The 21,450-nt window shown below is 46.8% G+C and overlaps 2 protein-coding genes across 5 annotated transcripts in view; both read right to left on the bottom strand.

The window, feature by feature from the left end:
• Window positions 1–21,450, bottom strand: part of LOC309553414 (phospholipid scramblase 3-like) — a 158,842-nt gene that overhangs the window by 59,023 nt on the left and 78,369 nt on the right. The window lies entirely within an intron of this gene.
• LOC309553410 (phospholipid scramblase 1-like) overlaps window positions 19,343–21,450 on the bottom strand; it is an 814,575-nt gene continuing 812,467 nt past the window's right edge. For all 4 annotated transcript variants that reach the window (XM_082254596.1, XM_082254597.1, XM_082254594.1 and 1 more), the window contains one exon: window positions 19,343–19,536. In XM_082254596.1, the coding sequence (XP_082110722.1) occupies window positions 19,477–19,536 (60 nt within the window). In that variant the 3' untranslated portion in view covers window positions 19,343–19,476. The remainder of the gene's footprint in view (window positions 19,537–21,450) is intronic.

Here is a 21,450-nt window from a genome sequence, read left to right on the forward strand (position 1 = left end):
TAAGTGTGTGTGGCCATAATCATCTCACATACCCCTGAATGTTCTGATCCTTGAGATGTACGTCTAAGAGTCTTTACTTCCCGCAGAAACCACCTCTTGCGGTAGAGAATTCCACAATCTTGTAGCTCTAACAGTAAAGAACCCCCCACGTTGCCTGAGGTTAAAACGCTTCCCCTCTAATCGCATTGTATGCCCCCGAGTCCTCATGCACTCTCTACGACTGAATAGCTTTTTTTCTATGTCGAGATCACCATTGAGATATTTATAAATTGCTATCATGTCCCCTCTCAGGCGTCTCTTCTCCAGGGAGAATAAATCAAGCGATTGCAGACGCTCTTCATAGTTAAGGTCCTCCAATCCCCTAATTAGTTTAGTTACCCTTCTCTGGATCCTCTCCAGCTCCAACACATCCCTCCTGAGGACTGGCGACCAGAACTGGACAGAATACTCCAGATGCGGTCGGACCAGAGTTTTATAAAGTGGAAGGATTATAGTCTTATCTCTGGAATATATCCCTTTCTTTATGCATGCTAATATTCTGCTGGCTTTGGCAGCTGCCGCTTGACATTGCATGCTATTGCCTAGTCTATCATCAACCAAGACTCCCAGATCTTTCTCCATTTTTGATTCCCCCAAGGGTTCCCCCCTAGCGTGTATTGTGCTTTTATGTTTTTTGTCCCCAAGTGCAAAACCTTACACTTCTCCACATTAAACCTCATTTACCATGTTGTTGCCCACTCCGTTATTTTGTCCAGGTCATTCTGTAGGATATCTGCTTCATGCTGTGCAGTAATTGCCCTGCCCAATTTGATGTCATCTGCAAAAACTGATATCGAACTACTGATCCCGTCCTCAGTGCTGTTTATGAATAAATTGAACAACATTGGTCCCAGGACTGAGCCTTGGGGGACCCCGCTTACCACCTCAGACCAGTCTGAGTATGCGCTGTTTATTACCACCCTTTGGACACGCCCTTTTAGCCAATTCCGTATCCAAGAGCAAACCCTGCGGTCGATACCTGCAGACCTTATTTTATAAATTAAGCGCTTGTGGGGAACTGTATCAAACGCCTTGGCGAAATCCAGGTACACCACATCCACTGGTCTGCCCCTATCTAGCTCACAGCTCACCTCCTCGTAGAATGTTAGGAGATTGGTTTGCCAAGAACGCCCATTTGTAAACCCGTGCTGATTACTGCTGATGATGTTGTTGTCTTTAGCAAACTCTACGATAAAGTCCCTTATCATCCCCTCCAGAAGTTTACATACTATCGATGTCAGACTGACAGGCCTATAATTTCCCGGGATATGCCTCTGCCCCTTTTCGAATATCGGAATCACGTTAGCTTTCCTCCAATCCCCTGGTACATTACCTGTGATAATACTGTCAGCAAAGATCGGGAACAGTGGTCTAGATATAACCTTACTGAGTTCCTTGAGTACTCTCGGATGTACGCCATCCGGGCCTGGTGATTTGTTTGCGTTAATTTTATCCAGCCTTTCCCTGATTTCACCCTCTGTTAGCCATAGCGGCAAGTCCTGTGTAATACTACTGACCATACAGTCATGGTCAGTGTACCCCATACAGTCATGGTCAGTGTACCCCATACAGTCATGGTCAGTGTACCCCTCCTTTTCCTGAGTAAAGACTGATGAGAAAAAGGCGTTCAGCACGGTTGCCTTTTCAGTGTCCTCTGTAACCATCCCCCCATCTTCGTTAATTATGTGTACAATATGCTCTGCCCTAGCTTTTTTGCTGTTGATATATTTAAAGAATTTCTTTGGGTTCTTTTTACTATCCTCCGCTATTTGTCTCTCAAAGTTGATTTTAGCCATTTTGATTTCGTATTTACTTTTCTTATGGCACTTTTCCACTGCAAGTACCGGCTCGTACCAGCTCGGCTCTACTCAGCCCTGCTTGGCCCGGTTTGCTTTTCCACTGCTGGTACCGCATGGTATAGTGTCGGAACGGTTCGGTATAGGTTTGCTTTTCCACTAAAGTAGTACTAAAGTTAAGTGGGTGGGATAACAACGGGGTGGGTGGGATTCTCTGACCAATCAGTGGCTAGTAGTGACTGCATGCAAAGGATTGTGGGATATGGTACCAGTTTGGTACCTGTTGGAACCACAATCGAGTAGGTACTGTTTTTTCAGAGCCGTACCGTACCGTACCGTTCGGTTCCATGCAGTGGAAAAGCAAACCTATACCGTACCGTACCGAACCGTTCCGACCCTATACCATGCGGTACCAGCAGTGGAAAAGCATAAAAGCGTGCCGAACCGCTACGGTTCCATGCAGTGGAAAAGCGCCATTATTTGCCTCCTTGTATTGCTCGAAAGACGATACTGTGCCTTCTGATTTATATTTCTTGAAGGCCATTTTTTTTCCCTAATAAGTTTTTTAACGCTACGGTTTAGCCAGCCAGGTTTGGCTTTGTCTCTTCTAAATTTATTTCCCATAGGAATGCACTGCGAGATGCATTTGTTTAATATGTTCCTAAAGCATTCCCATTTTTCCTCTGTGGTCAGGGATCTCAGGGTTTGGTCCCAGTTTACCCTTTCCATCAATAAGCATAATTTTAGAAAGTTTACCCTTCTGAAGTTTAGGGTTCTTATGTTCCCCACTTGCCTTGTTATATTGTTATTTACGCTAAATGTGATCATCCTGTGATCGCTAGAGCCCAGGTTGTCCTGGGCTCCTACCTCCGAGATTAGGTCTGGGTCATTAGTGATCAATAGATCCAGGACTGCATTTTCTCTAGTAGGAGAATCCACCAACTGTGACATGTAGTTGTCCTGTAAGGTTTCCATGAATAGACGGGCCTTCTGTGAGTGTGTATTCCCCTCTTCCCAGTCAATGTCGGGATAATTGAAGTCCCCCAATATGATGACTGATCCCAGTTTTGCCACTTTGCCCAACAGTGATATAAATTCCAGCTCTACCTCCTCCCTTTGGTTGCGTGGCCTATAGCAAACCCCCACAATTACTTTTCCCTTTTCTTCTTCCCTATTGAGTTCTACCCACACGGATTCTAACTCCATACTCATCCCTTCCATAATGTCACTCCTCTCTATCACCCTTACATTGTTCTTGACATAGAGACATACCCCTCCCCCTCTTTTTCCTACCCTGTCCTTCCGGTACACCGAATACCCTTGGATATTGGCCAGCCAGTCATGTGAGGGGTCGAACCAAGTCTCCGTTATTCCCACAAGGTCTATGTCCTCCTCATGTACTAACATTTCCAACTCATCCATTTTATTAGCGAGGCTCCTGGCATTAGCATATACCCCTCTTAGCTTTGTGGAAGTTGATGTTTTCCCGAACAGACCCCCCAATTGACGTTAAGGAACTACTGTCGCTGCTGACTCGACTACTGCCTTCTGTCCTTTGTTCCCTCCTCACTGACTCTACATCTGAGCCCTCCCCCCCCCATCTCCTAGTTTAAAAGCCCCTCCAACTTGGTGGCCCATTAAGGTGCAGCCCATCCTTACTAAAGAGCCTTTAGCTGACTGAGAAGTCAGCCCAGTTCTCCAGGAACCCAAAAACCCTCCTTCCTACACCAATTCCTCAGCCACTTGTTAAGTTCCCTAAGCTCCTTCTGCCTCTCCTGTGTGGCTCGAGGTACCGGCAGCATTTCAGAGAAAACCACCTTGGAGGTCCTATTCCTCAATCTATTACCTAAGTCCCTGAAATCATTCTTTAGGATCCTCCACCTTCCTTTTACTTGGTCATTAGTGCCCACATGCACCATGACCGCTGGGTCATCCCCAGCCCCGCCCAATAATCTGTCTACCCGATCTGCGATGTGCCGAACTCTAGCGCCCGGTAAACAACATACTGTCCGGCTACTGCAATCTCTATGACAGATTGCCCTCTCCCAACTACCACAACCTGTCTAACCTTCCCTAAGCCACGGCCCCCCTTCTTCCTGAAGCTGCCGCTCCCCTGGCAGCTGGGGGAGGGCGCCTGCTTCAGCTCTGCCACCCCTGAGCTGATATCCCCCTCAACCTGCAACATGTTGACAATCAGGTAACAATCAGGGCCCTCTGATTCCTCCTGTATTAAAGTGTATTTCAGTTGTATTGTTTACCCTCAAGTTGTAAAGTGCTGCGAAACTGTTTGTGCTATATAAATCCTGTATAATAATAATAAGCTAACGTTCGAGTGTAGAATCCACACCCCATGGAAGTCAATGGGAGCCAAATGTTAAATTAGCCCATTTCCTGGGCTAATAAGCAAGGGTTTGTGAAAAAAATGGCATGGTGGGATGGGCAGTGTCCTTGGGGACAACAAATCTATAAATTCCATTTTCTGGAGAACTGAAGTTTCAATAATGTTTTAACATTAAAAAGTTACATTTCCTAAATAACATTCCCATTAAATCCCAGGCTAGCAGCCATCAGGAGCGGATCATATCAGAATTTTTTTTTTCAAGGCGCTCACTGTGATTAAGGTAGATCGTCATTATACGACAATGTGACTGATGGTGGATTTACATTGTAGGACATTTGTTGTGAAGGTTGGGATTTAATTTGTAAAAAATAAGGCTAGTTAAAAAGCGTTTGTGTGAGTTTTCATTTAGTTTTCACTTTATTTATGAATGAGCAGGGGTACTCACCTTTTTTTTCTTTTACATAGACATTTTTTTTGGTATACAAGAAGGAACAAAAGAGAAATTCCAAGTACATAACCAAGATTACAAGCTGGGTACATACACTGTATTGTCCAAATAATTGGGATGCCTGCCTTTACACACACATGAACTTTACTGTTATCCCCAGTCTTAGTCCGTAGGGTTCAATATAGAGTTGGCCCACCCTTTGCAGCTATAACAGCTTCAACTCTTCTGGGAAGGCCATCCACAAGGTTTAGGAGTGTCTATGGGAATGTTTGACCATTCTTCCAGAAGAGCATTTGTGAGGTCAGGCACTGATGTTGGTTGAGAAGACCTGGCTCTCAGTCTCTGCTCTAATTCATCCCAAAGGTGTTCTACCTGGTTGAGGTCAGGACTCTGTGCAGGCCAGTTAGGTTCCTCCACCCCAAACTCGCTCATCCATGTCTTTAAGGAGCTTGCTTTGTGCACTGGTGGGGCCATCCCCAAACTCTTCCCACAAAGTTAGGAGCATGAAATTGTCCAAAATGTCTTGGTATGCTGACGCCTTAAGAGTTCCCTTCACTGAAACTAAGGGGCCAAGCCCAACCCCTGAAAAACAACCCCACACCATAATCCCCCCTCCACCAAATTATTTGGAGGGGTGGCCCAATACTTTTGGCAATATAGTGTGGATGAGTGACTTTAGGGTGAAGAAACTTGGCTTGCCTGACCTCAACCCGACAGAACACCTTTGGGATGAATTAGAGCGGAGACTGTGAGCCAGGCCTTCTCTCCAACATCAGTGCCTGACCTCAAAAATGCGCTTCTGGAAGAATGGTCAAACATTCCCATAGACACTCCTAAACCTTGTGGACAGCCTTCCCAGAGGAGTTGAAGCTGTTATAGCTGCAAAGGGTGGGCCAACTCAGTATTGAACCCTACAGACTAAGACTGGGATGCCATTAAAATTCATGTGCTTGTAAGGGCAGGCATCCCAATACTTTTGACAGTATAGTGTATGTTGCATAATCACTTCCAATAACAAACAGGGAAGGGTATACTAAAATAAGACAAGGAAAGGAAATCTGTATCATGTATTGCAGGTTATAGCAGGGAATGTTTCCCAAATAACATGTAGAAAACAGACTTTGGGTAGAAAATAAAATAACAATATGCAGGGATGCAAATATTTAAACAACAGGGTCTTCCAAGATCCCTAAGCAGCCAACCTATTCACCCCTCTTTGCATCCATAAGCCCCTTGTGACAAACTCACTCAGGGCAGGGACTTTGGAGGGGACTGCAGGCTAACCTCTTGCCTACTGACTATAGGACCTGGCTTGTGAGGGAACACTGCTCTTTGTGGGGGTGTATGCTGAGGGGACCCTTGGAGTAATGTTACTTTGGATTCAAGTCCACATCTCCCCAAGACACCCAGACTCTGGGACTCTAGGCCTAGAATCCATGTTAAAGGCCTAGCTGCCTATTGCAAATAGGGGACTGCTCCGCTCAGTCAGACTCATGGCAGATGCTAATGTCATCAGCTCAAACACCTGTCTTCCACACATTGTTGATTGTGCGGATTAACTCACCTATTGTCTACTGTCGGGATGTGTTTATACTTATAATAAACTTCATGAGCTTGATGACAGCAAGTCTGCTAGTTAAGTAGCTCAAGTTAATGAAATCACTGTCATCTATTAGTTGCTAATAGCAAAATTAGCTCATTGGATTAATAGATTAAATCCTAAGGTACCTCATCCCTAGTCAAAATAGAGTGAATATCGAATATTGGGGCATAGGTTGGGATTTTAAGGGTACCGTTTTAACAACCAATATACCACAAAGACAATGTGTGATCTATAATTTATCTAAAAAGTTTGTCTTTATACAAACTTTTTAGATAAATTATAGATCACACATTGTCTTTGTGGTATATTGGTTGTTAAAACGGTACCCTTAAAATCCCAACCTATGCCCCAATATTCGATATTCCCTCTATTAGTTGCTAATGGGAAAGTAGAGTACTGTTTGTGTTGGTTGTTCCTTAGATATGTTAATTATATTTATGTACACAATCTCATCTGCATATGATAATGTAGTCAGGCCCCTGAGCTGGTGGGGTATCTATTTGGTTTGAGTTTGTTCAATAAATGTTCCATATCTTATACAAGCTATTCTCGGCTGGTTTTGTATGGGGGCGGCTAGAATATCTGATATCTATGTTCAAGACTGAAGGAAGCGGTATTCTGGCGGAAGGGGGGATCACGGTTCTGTTACACCTGTAAATTAAAAGGAGCACAAGGAGGAAGGAGGCAAGTAAGTAAGTCCACCTCTGCATCAAAAGGCACCCATGAAGGGGGCTGCTGACTAAACCCAACCTAGTGGCGGAGAGGAAGATGGGGAGAGAATGATACAAGAAATCAAGAAAGATGAGGGGGGAGAAGTGGAAGAGAGAGAGAGAAAAAACGGGGGGAGGGCGTAGTAGGACAGTGGAGAGGGATACTTGGGGATACCACCATCTGCTATCTCCATCTCCTCCTGTGAGTCCAGAGACACCACCCTCTTAGTGGAAAAAAATAGACCTCAAGGGGAGAAGGTCTATAAAGAATTTCCATACCCTATTGGGGTCTAGGAATTAGACAAAGATGAAGACCCTTGAAAACGTGTCCAAAATGCCCACATCTGAGAGAATTTAGAAATATTGTTGTGTGGATCACCTCCTCCATCTCAACTATGTGTGTAATCCTTTGAATCCATTCCTTCATAGAAAAAGGTCAGGGTGATTTCCAACAGACTGGAACCCAAAGCCTAGCAACTGTTTTGTAGTATTGTCAACAGTAAATGGCTTCAAACATGCTTTGGGCAAACAGATCTATACTCAGACAAAAAGTTAACAAAAAATAAAAAACAAAGACAATAAAAAAATAAATAAATGGGCAGATTTGATGGTCTACTTGGTCTTTTTCTGCTGTCACTTTTCTATGTTTCTATGTTTTTCTGTATGTTTAGGTATGCTAAGGGGGTGAGGAAACCGCAATTGTCATATCATGAACCTTACACCGGAATAGTTGAAGCCCCAGATAAGACCATCATATATAGAGGGAGGAACCCACCTCTTGATTGCACCTCCAGCAACCCGTTAGAGACTGTAGGGTACTCATCTTTTACTCAGTCACATGGGTAGGGCGGTATCTTGGAATCCTATTATTGTTAAAAGGGGCTTTAAGGTTCAGATAAGGCCCCCCCCCCCCCGACTCTTTTGCACAACCACCAGGCCAGGGTTTTAGTGAAGAGGCCCTTGTCCTCATCGACATCGGAACAATGTGCTTTGCCAGGGATCCCCCCCTGGCAAGATTCCCCCAATGTTGAGGGCATGTATGGGTCTGGTATGGCTAGGAACGGGGGGGCTGTACCCAGGATCCATGCTCATATAAGGGATTAGTAGGTCCACTTTAAGCTGGGGTTATTTCAAACCTCATGATATTTTTCTTAATCTTTGATTTTAGTTCTTAATTATATCTTTTGGCAGAATGTTTGTTAGTCATAAAGCTGCTCATACACTTCCTGCCGGCTGAAATATATCAAATCGATTCTTCCATCTTCGCTATACACCCCAACCCACAAAATAAGAAACATTTTAGCCCTACGAAGTGCCCAGGTATGGGGGTCATAGACCCCTCCGGCGTCCTCCTAACATATAGAAGATTTCATAAGTCTACTCTATCCTACCTCTCCGATGTACTGGGGTGACCTCTCCCCTCCACTGTCTGCTGTCTCTCCTCGGTGGTCTGATGTCTCCTGGTGGAGTCTCCTCCGCTCTCTGCTGTCTCTCCTCTGTGGTCTGATGTCTCCTGGTGGAGTCTCCTCCGCTCTCTGCTCCCTCTCCTCTGTAGTCTGATGTCTCCTGGTTGAGTCTCATCCACTCTCTTCCTATCTCCCTCTTCTTCTGAGCTGGAGACAAGTGTGTGGAATGACAAGAAAAACTAGAATAATGTAACCTGAAACTATTCTGATTGTGACAAAAGAACCTTAAAACCAATATAACACTCCAACTTCCTGTTACAGAACACCGCTGACACCCGGCATACAGGACAAGAGAAGTGGCACTGTGCGTACTCCATACACACAGAATATACACAAGAATAGATACTGAATGGGAGATAGAGAGATAAAAACTAACATTGTTTTCTTTCAATATGTTTATTCAATATGTTTATTAGGTTTTGGAATAACAGAATTGCAATGAGGTTTGTAAGAAAAGCCAACATCTACTACATTTGGTTTCAAGTCATAACTACCTCAAAAAGCGACAATGGGGTATAATAAACAGACAATATGGAAAACATGGAAAACATAACCAAAGAGAGAATACAACAGTGAGTTACCATAATGAACAAGTTTTTAATTAAAGTTTTCAATCTTTGGTAACGTTCCATAAGCAGCTCTTGTGTGGTGATTCCAGAAAAAATACTCCAAAAAATTAGAAAGGGTTAAAGAAGGAACAGAGTAGAAAGTTGAAGAAAGTGGAAGAAGAGGAAGAAAGACACCAGGAGAGGAGAAGATTATACATCTAAGAGAAACCATTTAGAGGGAAGAAAACAGTGTCCAGATAGGGCTGTGTATGTACTTGGTCCAGGGATCCCAAATGTGATCAAATTTCTGAACCTTATCTTGGAGGATGCTCACTGCTTACTCCTGAGTCGTTATCCAATAATATATCTGTTTTGCTGCCAATAGGGAGACTGGAGGGCCGTAGTTTTAAGATCCCTGCTCTAGAGGGTGGTGTCACGATTCAACCACGCCCACGGCGACTAGCTAACCGAGACGTGGTTTAGTGACTGGGGAGTATAAGGGAATAAAACAAATTCCTACTGCATAATAAGACTGGCTGTGACACTTTCGCAGCCCGCACTGCCTTTGGTCACCACTAGAGGGAGACTCCACTCCAATCCAGCTGGCTGACCACACACAAACAGATACAAATCTTCTATACAATCTGGTGCACTGTAAGGGTTAGGGAGCAGTCTAGCAATTATGACACACTACTAGGATTCCTTCAGCTATCCTACAAGCTAGAACCCCTGTGTTAATCACTCTTCCCACTGTCCCCACACACCACAAACAATAGCCTGCCACCACCCAACAGTTTGTCCACAGACTGGTCTGCTGGGACACCACACACACGCAGATCTCTGTTTGGTTTACAATCTGCATGCAATCTGCCAACACAAAGTGCAATTGCATACAGATTGGCATGTAGCGTAGACCAAGCAATTAGGCACTAAAATGCAACAATCTCTCTAGAGATATGAGTCCTAGCTTAGTACACAGAAGTCACTTATTAATTTTATAATTTAATATCCTGAGAGTGAGCAGTGCATAAAAAATATATACAAAGCAAAAGCAGTTACAAAAATACAAAAAAGATAAAAACACACAATTGGCAACTTGCTAGGAAAATAAAAAGGAATAAAAAACAGAAATAAACTTTACCGCAGCTTATCCCTTGGTAGAAGCATACCGGAAACCGTGTGAGGACTCCACAGTTTAGAACTGGCTTCAAGGAAGAACAGTGTTCATTTCTCAGGTTCCCCAATTTATTGGAATATGAATGTGGGCTGGACTTTAGCCCTTGGCCAATCAACCCCAGGGGGTTGTCCCCGTCTCAGCCCACAGGAGATTTCGTGTTCTGAACTGACCAGAGTTGAATTGGCCCAGAATGGCGCTGACCGCTGGGTAAGGGATAGGAATTCTGACACCAGCGCATTGGTCTGATCGCGACAGTACCAAACACTGCTTGCCTGCCGCAATCAGGCACCATATAATGGTTTTGTGCAATTCTCTAGGATTCCACACATGCTACAGATACAGATATACATGTACTTAACATGAGAGCCATAAGAAGGAATTATTTTCATCTCTCTGCCACTAATATTTTAACTTTTATGAGAGATAAAATACATTCCTTTGATCTGATGATAGCAATAAACGCTTGTAGACTGTTTGGAGCCTCTCACTGATCCCCTGTGGATTTCCGCAGCCAAGGTGACCAGCAGCTCTCTTTGATGCTCCCGGAAGTGACAGTTCTCTTGTTTACTGGTATGGGAGACTTTAATTGGCACCCAGACATTTATGTTACAGGTGGGTGCGCAGAAGGGGAGAGGACTGTGGAGGATGGGTGCGTGGAAGAGGAGAGGACTGTGGAGGGTGGGTGCGTGGAAGAGGAGAGGACTGTGGAGGGTGGGTGCACAGAAGAGGAGAGGACTGTGGAAGGTGGGGACATGGAAGGGAAGAGGACTGTGGAGGGTGGGTGCGCGGAAGGGGAGAGGACTGTGGAGGATGGGTGCGCGGAAGAGGAGAGGACTGTGGAGGGTGGGTGCGTGGAAGGGGAGAGGACTGTGGAGGATGGGTGCACAGAAGGGAAGAGGACTGTGGAGGGTGGGTGCACAGAAGGGAAGAGGACTGTGGAGGGTGGGTGCGCGGAAGGGGAGAGGACTGTGGAGGATGGGTGCACAGAAGGGAAGAGGACTGTGGAGGGTGGGTGTGCAGAAGGGGAGAGGACTGTGGAGGGTGGGTGTGCAGAAGGGGAGAGGACTGTGGAGGGTGGGTGTGCAGAAGGGGAGGGGACTGTGGAGGGTGGGTGTGCAGAAGGGGAGAGGACTGTGGAGGATGGGTGCGCGGAAGGGGAGAGGACTGTGGAGGGTGGGTGCATGGAAGGGGAGAGGACTGTGGAGGATGGGTGCACAGAAGGGGAGAGGACTGTGGAGGGTGGGTGCATGGAAGGGGAGAGGACTGTGGAGGATGGGTGCACAGAAGGGGAGAGGACTGTGGAGGGTGGGTGCGCGGAAGGGGAGAGGACTGTGGAGGATGGGTGCACAGAAGGGAAGAGGACTGTGGAGGGTGGGTGTGCAGAAGGGGAGAGGACTGTGGAGGGTGGGTGTGCAGAAGGGGAGAGGACTGTGGAGGGTGGGTGTGCAGAAGGGAAGAGGACTGTGGAGGGTGGGTGCACAGAAGGGAAGAGGACTGTGGAGGGTGGGTGCACAGAAGGGAAGAGGACTGTGGAGGGTGGGTGCGCGGAAGGGGAGAGGACTGTGGAGGATGGGTGCACAGAAGGGAAGAGGACTGTGGAGGGTGGGTGTGCAGAAGGGGAGAGGACTGTGGAGGGTGGGTGTGCAGAAGGGGAGAGGACTGTGGAGGGTGGGTGTGCAGAAGGGGAGGGGACTGTGGAGGGTGGGTGTGCAGAAGGGGAGAGGACTGTGGAGGATGGATGCGCGGAAGGGGAGAGGACTGTGGAGGGTGGGTGCATGGAAGGGGAGAGGACTGTGGAGTATGGGTGCACAGAAGGGGAGAGGACTGTGGAGGGTGGGTGCATGGAAGGGGAGAGGACTGTGGAGGATGGGTGCACAGAAGGGGAGAGGAATGTGGAGGGTGGGTGCGCGGAAGGGGAGAGGACTGTGGAGGATGGGTGCACAGAAGGGAAGAGGACTGTGGAGGGTGGGTGCGCGGAAGGGGAGAGGACTGTGGAGGGTGGGTGTGCAGAAGGGGAGAGGACTGTGGAGGATGGGTGCGCGGAAGGGGAGAGGACTGTGGAGGATGGGTCCGCGGAAGGGAAGAGGACTGTGGAGGATGGGTCCGCGGAAGGGAAGAGGACTGTGGAGGATGGGTGCGCGGAAGGGGAGAGGACTGTGGAGGATGGGTGCGCGGAAGGGGAGAGGACTGTGGAGGATGGGTCCGCGGAAGGGAAGAGGACTGTGGAGGATGGGTGCGCGGAAGGGGAGAGGACTGTGGAGGATGGGTGCGCGGAAGGGGAGAGGACTGTGGAGGATGGGTGCGCGGAAGGGGAGAGGACTGTGGAGGATGGGTCCGCGGAAGGGAAGAGGACTGTGGAGGATGGGTGCATGGAAGGGGAGAGGACTGTGGAGGATGGGTGCGCGGAAGGGGAGAGGACTGTGGAGGATGGGTGCGCGGAAGGGGAGAGGACTGTGGAGGGAGGGTACACGGAAGGGGAGAGGACTGTGGAGGATGGGTGCGTGGAAGGGGAGAGGACTGTGGAGGATGGGTGCGCGGAAGGGGAGGGGACTGTGGAGGATGGGTGCACAGAAGGGGAGGTGATTGGGAAAAATACAGAAAATGGGCTTTTCTTTTAAAGTGAACCTGTCACATCTGAGTATACAATGAAATAACCAGAGACCTCCCTCCGTGGAGACAATCTGTACATCCAGACAGACAGACAGCTAAAAGTACATCCCGACGTTTCCTATCCCCTCCTCCTACAACTTCCCAATTCTTCCTTTTGGTTCTTTTAATATGGTGCGAGGCTTCACTGACCAATAGGACGGCTGCATCAGTCTCTGTATTGCACTCCAGGACAGACCGTTGTTGATGCTTTTATTATTTTTCTGGCAAAGTGGATCCCCCCCCCCTTTCCCCATCCCCCACTGTGTCCGGGTCCCTGGCATGCACACATGGCAGGACAAAAGACAACAAACTTTTCTTTCCATCGTGCGTAGCAGTAATTCTACAAATTGTATTTATTTATTTTGTTTAGAACCATAAGTATTCTATATTTGTATCCATATACACTCTACATATACATACAGTATCTCACAAAAGTAAGTACACCCCTCACATTTCTGTAAATATTTTATTCTATCTTTTCATGTGACAACACTGAAGAAATGACACTTTGCTACAATGTAAAGTAGTGAGTGTACAGCTTGTATAACAGTGTAAATTTGCTGTCCCTTCAAAATAACTAAACACACAGCCATTAATACAGTTGTACTGTATACTGCGCCAACCCTAAATATACAGCAGCCAGCAACAACAAATGACAATTTGTGAAGACAATGAAAAAGCAAAAATTTTGCAGTGCTGTTAGATTGTGATATAAAGTGCAATGGTGCTAATGCATATAAATATATGCTACCCAAAAAATAAAGTGCATAAACTATGTGCAAAATCACGTAATTACAATGCTGAAATGTGCATCTTATAAAGTATCTGAACAGGGCCGATCCTGGGCAGGTGCACGGGGTGCACCGCGCCCAGGTGCCACGTGAGGGGGGGCGCACAGTACATAATCCTCTCCCGCAAGTCGCGGGAGTCTCTCACTGCAGCCTCAGAGCCGCTACATTCTTTGTAGTCCCGGCTCACAGGCGGAGTGATATCAAATGCACTCCGCTTGTGAGAGGAGGAGCGGTACAGAGGAAGCAGCGGCTTTGCTTTCTACTGCAGCTGCCTGCTTTCTCTGTACGGCTCCTCCTCTCACAGGCGGAGTGCATTTGATATCACTCCGCCTGTGAGTCGGGACTATGGAGGAAATAGAGGCGCCATCTCACAGTGACAGCCGCAGCCCCACCGGGATATCACACAAGAGCCCAGCACCACCGGCATCAAAGAGCCCAGCACCACCGGAACCACAGTGGCCAGCACCACCGGCACCACAGAGCCCAGCACCACAGAGCCTAGCACCACCGGCACCACAGTCAGAGCCCAGCACCACAGAGCCCAGCACCACCGGCACCACAGTCAGAGCCCAGCACCACAGAGCCCAGCACCACAGTCAGAGCCCGGCACCACAGAGCCCGACACCACAGAGCCCGACACCACAGAGCCCAGCACCACAGAGCCAGCACCACAGAGCCAGCATACCACAGAGACTGGCACCACAGAGCCCAGCATACCAGAGACTGGCACCACAGAGCCCAGTATACCACAGAGACTGGTACCACAGCCCAGCATACCACAGAGACCGGCACACAACAGAGGAGTCAGGAATCAGGACAAGCAGCCAAGAATCAGGACCAGCAGCCAGCCCCAAGGCCCCAGCAGCCAGACCCCAGGACCAGCAGCCAAGAATCAGGACCAGCAGCCCAGCCCCAAAAACCAGGACCAGCAGTCCGGAATCAGGACCAGCAGCCAGGAATCATGAGGACCAGCAGCCAGCCCCAAGGCCCCAGCAGCCAGACCCCAGGACCAGCAGCCAAGAATCAGGACCAGCAGCCCAGCCCCAAAAACCAGGACCAGCAGCCCGGAATCAGGACCAGCAGCCAGGAATCAGGAGGACCAGCAGCCAGACCCCAGGACCCGTTATTTAAGGTAAGTGAAGTTTTCTAGTCTTGGGCCTGGGCATCAAAGTGCTATTAATATAATATTGTTTATTTTTCTATTGTTCAGTGACACGCTAATGTAGTCTCTCATGGGGGCTGAAGGGGACTCTTTCTATCAGAGACTCTCCAATAGGCACAGAGAGGGCTTCTGTAAGATAAACTCCCCTCCAGGTCCCATTAATCTCTGTTGTAGTCTCTAATGGGGCCTGGTGGAGGCTCTTTCTTACAGACTCTCTAACAGAGGCCCTCTCTGTTTTCCTTAGAGAGACCCCCTCCAGGTCCCATTAGGAAAAGGGGAGGAGTTAGTAAGATGACCACGCCCACATGGGGGGGGCATAAATATTTCTGCACCCAGGCGTCTGTTACCCTAGGATCGGCCCTGTATCTGAATAGCTCAATATGTAAAGTGCAAAATTGTATAAGAACCACAAAATCACTGCAGTACTAGGCAATAAAGTGCAATTCAGGTGCTTGACCACCAATCCACCACCAACAGGACAACTGTAATGAAGGCTTACCAGATGTAGTGGACCCAATAAAGTATACACCTTTTGTGTCATTCAGGCTTCTATCAAATAGATGGGCTTTGTACCAGTAGTATACCCAAAGATCAATGGCTCAATCCTTCAACGTCATCCACTAATATGGAATACGATAGCCAATAACAGTAGGAGCAGCAAGAAATCCTCTTCCGGACGCTCAAAAAACAAAATGCTCACATAGTGTGTATCTTTTAAAACATTTAATAGTAAAAAAGAAGAAACACATTTACACAGACTTGATGGTATAGCGCTTGTACAAGTAGATAAAAGAAGGCATTAGAAGTAGACCCGACACATTTCGTCTAAATAAATCTATTTAGACAAAACACAATCTAACAGCGCTGCAAAATTTTTGCTTTTACACAGCCATTAATGTCTAAACTGCTGGCAACAAAAGTGAGTACACCCATAAGTGGAAATGTCCAAATCGGGCCCAAAGTGTCAATATTTTGTGTGGCCACCATTTTTTCCAAAACTGCCTTAACCCTCTTGGGCATGGAGTTCACCAGAGCTTCACAGGTTGCCACTGGAGTCCTCTTCCCCTCCTCCATGATGACATCACAGAGCTGGTGAATGTTAGAGACCTTGCGTTCCTCCACCTTCTGTTTGAGGATCCCCACAGATGTTCAATAGGGTTTAGGTCTGGAGACATGCTTGGCCAGTCCATCACCTTTACCCTCAGCTTCTTTTTTTAGCAAGGCAGTGGTCGTCTTGGAGATGTGTTTGGGGTGGTTATCATGTGGGAATAAAGCCCTGCGGCCCAGTCTCATGAGGGAGGGATCATGCTCTGCTTCAGTATGTCACAGTACATGTTGGCATTCATGGTTCCCTCAATGAACTGTAGCTCCCCAGTGCCAGCAGCACTCATGCAGCCTCAGGCCATGACACTCCCCCCACCAAACTTGTAGCCAAGACACACTTGTCTTTGTATTCCTCACCTGGTTGCTGCCACATATGCTTGACACCATCTTTACCAAATAAGTTTATCTTGGTCTCATTAGACTACAGTAGATGGTTCCAGTAATCCATGTCCTTAGTCTGCTTGTCTTCAGCAAACTGTTTGAGGGCTTTCTTGTGCGTCATCTATAGAAGAGTCTATCTTCTGGGACGACAGCCATGCAGACCAATTTGATGCAGCGGCGTATGGTCTGAGCACTGACAGGCTGTCCTCCCACCCCTTCAACCTCGGCAGCAATACTGGCAGCACTCATACATTTATTTAAAAAAGACAACCTCTGGATATGATGCTGAGCACGTGCACTCAACTTTTTTGGTCGACCATGGTGAGGCCTGTTATGAGTGGAACCTGTCCTGTTAAACCACTGTATGGTCTTGGCCAACCTGCTGCAGCTCAGTTTCAGGGTCTTGGCAATCTTCTTATAGCCTAGGCCATCTTTATGTAGAGCAACAATTCTTTTTTTCAGACCCTGAGGGCCGGTTCACAATACTGCGGCTGCGGCGATCGCATGCAATTCGGAGCACACTGCTCCTTCATTACATGCGATCGGATGTGCGGATGCGAATTCAGCCATACACTTTGTATGGCTGAAATTCGCACTGCACCCGCACAAAAGACGCACAGGACCCTTTTTTCCAGCCGCATCAGGATCGGATCGCACAGTGGTTCACACTTGTGCGATCCGATCCTGTGCGAACTGTCAGATCGCACTGCGATATGCGATCAAACTGGGGGTGTCGTTAACATTTAATTGACACCCCCTGCATATCGCATATGGCAGTGTGAACTGCTAGATGTGCGTTTGTGATGCGGGAACAGGCTGTGAATTTGCAGCTTTCCCGCATCGCACAAGTGTGAACCGAGACTCAGAGTTCTTTGCCATGAGGTGTCATGTTGAGCTTCCAGTGACCAGTATGAATGAGTGAGAGCGATAACACAAAATTTAACACACCTGCTCCCCATTCAAACCTGAGACCTTGTAACACTAATGAGTCACATGACACCGGGGAGGGAAAATGGCTAATTGGGCCCAATTTGGACATTGTCACTTGGGGGTGTACTCCATTTTGTTGCCAGCGGTTTAGACATTAATGGCTGTGTGTTGAGTTATTTTGAGGGGACAGCAAATTTACACTGTTATACAAGCTGTACACTCACTACTTTACATTGTAGCAAAGTGTCATTTCTTCAGTGTTGTCACATGAAAAGATGGAATAACATATTAACATAAATGTGAGGGGTGTACTCACTTTTGTGAGATACTGTATATCTCCATTATCCCATTATCGATAAGATCAATACGACACATCGTAGGTGAATATTCTGATTACATTTTATAGCAGCAGGTGGCGCTTGAATCTCCTTTTCACCTGTAAGCCATCCATCCTTCCCAGCTGTGCTGAAACAAATTCTTATTATTTAAATAATTAACAATTTTCATCACAGTAGTGACTCCTCCCTTATCACAGCAGTAACTACACCCTTATCACACAGCCCAGTAGGAAGTTTCAATCAGACAGACTGAGTCACTAAGCAAGCAGTTGTACTGTACGGTCTCTTTAGCTAAGACACCGAGCTCTGGGGGTCCTTTGTCATGTGATGTATATATTAATCATATATATATATATATATATATATATATATATATATATATATATATATATATATATATATATATATATATATCAGTGGCGGCTGGTGAAGTTTTAAGATGGGGGGGCGCAAGACCCCGCCCTTCCATTTTGACCCCTCCCATTTCTCATAAGCCACACCCCTTATAGACTCCACCCATTTTGTCCCCTGTATTTTGCTTGCGTGAACCAATTCTCCCAATATATCACATATTAAGGGGTCTATCAGTACTAGTATATCCCATAATAGGGAACAGGGGCCCTATTATGGGATATACTGTGAGAGACATCCTATTATGGGATACATGGACTGAGAGTGGCACAAACCCCACAGTACAGACCCCCCAGCACAAACCCCTCAAGCACAAACAACTCAAGCACAAACCCCACAGTACAGGCCCTCTAACATAAACCCAACAGTACAGGCCCCTAGCACAAACCCCACAGTACATGCCCCCTTCAATATAGTGACCAGTATAAATGCCCTCTTTCAATGTAGTGATCAGCATACATGTTCCCAATGCAGTGACCAGTATACATGTCCCCAATGCAGAGCTATGCGTGCGTGCCTCCAGTGCAGTGACCACCAGTATACACGTCCCCAATGCAGAGCTATGCTTGCGTGCCTCCAGTGCAGTGACCACCAGTGTACATGTCCCCAATGCAGAGCTATGCGTGCGTGCCTCCATCCATCCATGATGATATATATATATATAAGGATATCTGTGCACACTCTGGTCTGGGCCCGGCCTGGGTAACTTGATAAATCTTGCACCGTGACATGCCTGTACCTACCTGTTCTGGCCTGGCCTGGGTCCATCCAACCATCCATGATGGATGGATGGATGGATTGACCCAGCCCATGGCAGAACAGGTAGGTACAGGCATGGATGGCATTGGTGATGGCAAATTCACATTTAGTGATTTAGTGAGAAACCATGACTTAGATTTAGTGATAGGTCATGAGAAGAAGACTGCAGGAGAGGAGGACTGACACAGGAGAGGACTGCGACTGAGGAGTCAGTTACCGGTGGTGACCGACTGAACTGACTGTTCGTGTTCCACACACTGCACTGGTGTGGTGTCTCTCCCAGATGACCTCCGCTCCGAGACGCTGCGCAGCCTGGTGACTGCCTGGTCTGGATGGATCCGATTCCGGTCCAGTCTCCTCTCCTCTCCTCTCTGCTCCGCTCTGCAGTGCCGGTGCCGCCGTCAAACCCTTGTTGGACAGTATCATTCTTCCAGGAAGGGTGCATAGCTTAAATGTTTGTTTAGTCCAGGAGGGACACACGCATTCAAAGAAAAAATCCAACGTGATTCCCTTTGCAGGATGATACTGTCGAAAGGACCACCCCTGGGACCTGGGTGGACCCTTTCTAAAGCAAAAAAACTAAATTTTGGGCGTTTGTATCTGTGTGTATATGATATATGCCGAGCAATCGGACTTTCCAAGTCATATATATATATAAACACTGACCCGGCTCACTTTTTCCTGTTAGATTTTTTTCAAATATTAACAGAATTAAAACCAGAGGATCTTCATACAACCCATTTATTCTATGTATGACATGTACAAGAACACATGTGATCTTTTGTGAGAGACGAGTCTGCGGATTGGCTGGGAAATCCTCCAATCAGTGGTTGCTCGCAGATTGGGACTGTTGTTGGCGCCTGTGTTCTTCAATCAGAAGGTCCTGAAAGACACATAAGAGTTCCAGTCAAAATAAATGTTCTATGACTTCTGACATATAGTTAGTCAGGTTGAAAAAAGACACAAGTCCATCCGGTTCAACCAAAAAAAAAAAAAAAAACAGTATTGAAAACCCAACCATACAATCCCATATACACAATCCTATACCCGCAGTTGATCCAGAGGAAGGCGAAGAAAAAAAACCCAGCAAAGCATGATCCAATTTGCTACAGCAGGGGAATAAAATTCCTTCCTGATCCCCCGAGAGACTATCGGATATTCCCTGGATCAACTTTACCTATAAATATTAGTACCCATTTATATTATGTACACCTAGGAAAGCCTTTTACCTAGGCCTTTTTTAAAGCAATCTAGTGAGCTAGCCAGAACCACCTCTGGAGGGAGTCTATTCCACATTTTCACAGCTCTTACGGTGAAGAAACCTTTCCATATTTGGAGACTAAATCTGTTTTCCTCTAGACGTAAAGAGTGCCCCCTTATCCTCTGTGATAACCTCAAAGTAAACAACTCAACACCAAGTTCTCTATATGGACCCCTTATGTATTTATACATGTTGATCATATCCAGCATTAAACTCCTCTTCTCAAGAGAGAATAAATTCAGTTCCTCTAATCTTTTCTCATAGCTGAGCTCCTCCATGCCTCTTATCAGTTTGGTTGCCCTTCTCTGCACTTTCTCCAGTTCCCCGATATCCTTTTTAAGAACTGGTGCCCAAAACTGAACTGCATATTCCAGATGAGGTCTTACTAATGATTTGTACAGGGGAAAAATGACATGATAGAAAGGAGCATCTGAAGGAAAAACTACCACATTATTACCAGTGGTCACTTCCTTCTTGGCTGCCTTTGGAGAACTGTTGTCATACATTGGTCATCTTTGGGTTTCCATTATATCTATAGTCACTACATTTCATCACATGACAGTGTGATAATGATGTATCATAGCGAGCAGATAACACAGGAAGTGTACAGAGGACACGGGACAGATAACACAGGAAGTGTACAGAGGACACGGGAGAGATAACACAGGAAGTGTACAGAGGACACGGGACACATAACACAGGAAGTGTACAGAGGACACAGGACAGATAACATAGGAAGTGTACAGAGCACACAGGACAGATAACACAGGAAGTGTACAGAGGACACGGGACAGATAACACAGGAAGTGTACAGAGGACACAGGACAGATAACACAGGAAGTGTACAGAGGACACGGGACAGAGAACACAGGAAGTGTACAGAGGACACGGGACACATAACACAGGAAGTGTACAGGGGACACAGGACAGATAACATAGGAAGTGTACAGAGGACACAGAACAGATAACACAGGAAGTGTACAGAGCACACAGGACAGATAACACAGGAAGTGTACAGAGGACACAGGACAGATAACACAGGAAGTGTACAGAGGGCACGGGACAGATAACACAGGAAGTGTACAGAGGACACGGGACAGATAACACAGGAAGTGTACAGAGGACACAGGACATATAACACAGGAAGTGTACAGAGGACACGGGACAGATAACACAGGAAGTGTACAGAGGACAAAGGACAGATAAAACAGGAAGTGTACAGAGGACACGGGACAGATAACACAGGGAGTGTACAGAGGACACAGGAAAGATACCACAGGAAGTGTACAGAGGACACGGGACAGATAACACAGGAAGTGTACAGAGGACACGGGACAGATAACACAGGAAGTGTACAGAGAACACGGGACAGATAACACAGAATTGTACAGAGGACATGGGACAGATAACACAGGAAGTGTACTGGGGACATTAGGATGGGATGAGTAATCAGTACAGATTATTCCCCACATTTAAGTGTTCTCTCCATCCTCACACACATTGCAGTGTTCTCTCCCTCCATCCTCACACACATTG

The sequence above is a fragment of the Pelophylax lessonae genome, assembly GCF_965119305.1.
Source record: "Pelophylax lessonae genome assembly, chromosome: 4".
In the NCBI taxonomy this organism is placed as follows: Eukaryota; Metazoa; Chordata; class Amphibia; order Anura; family Ranidae; genus Pelophylax; species Pelophylax lessonae.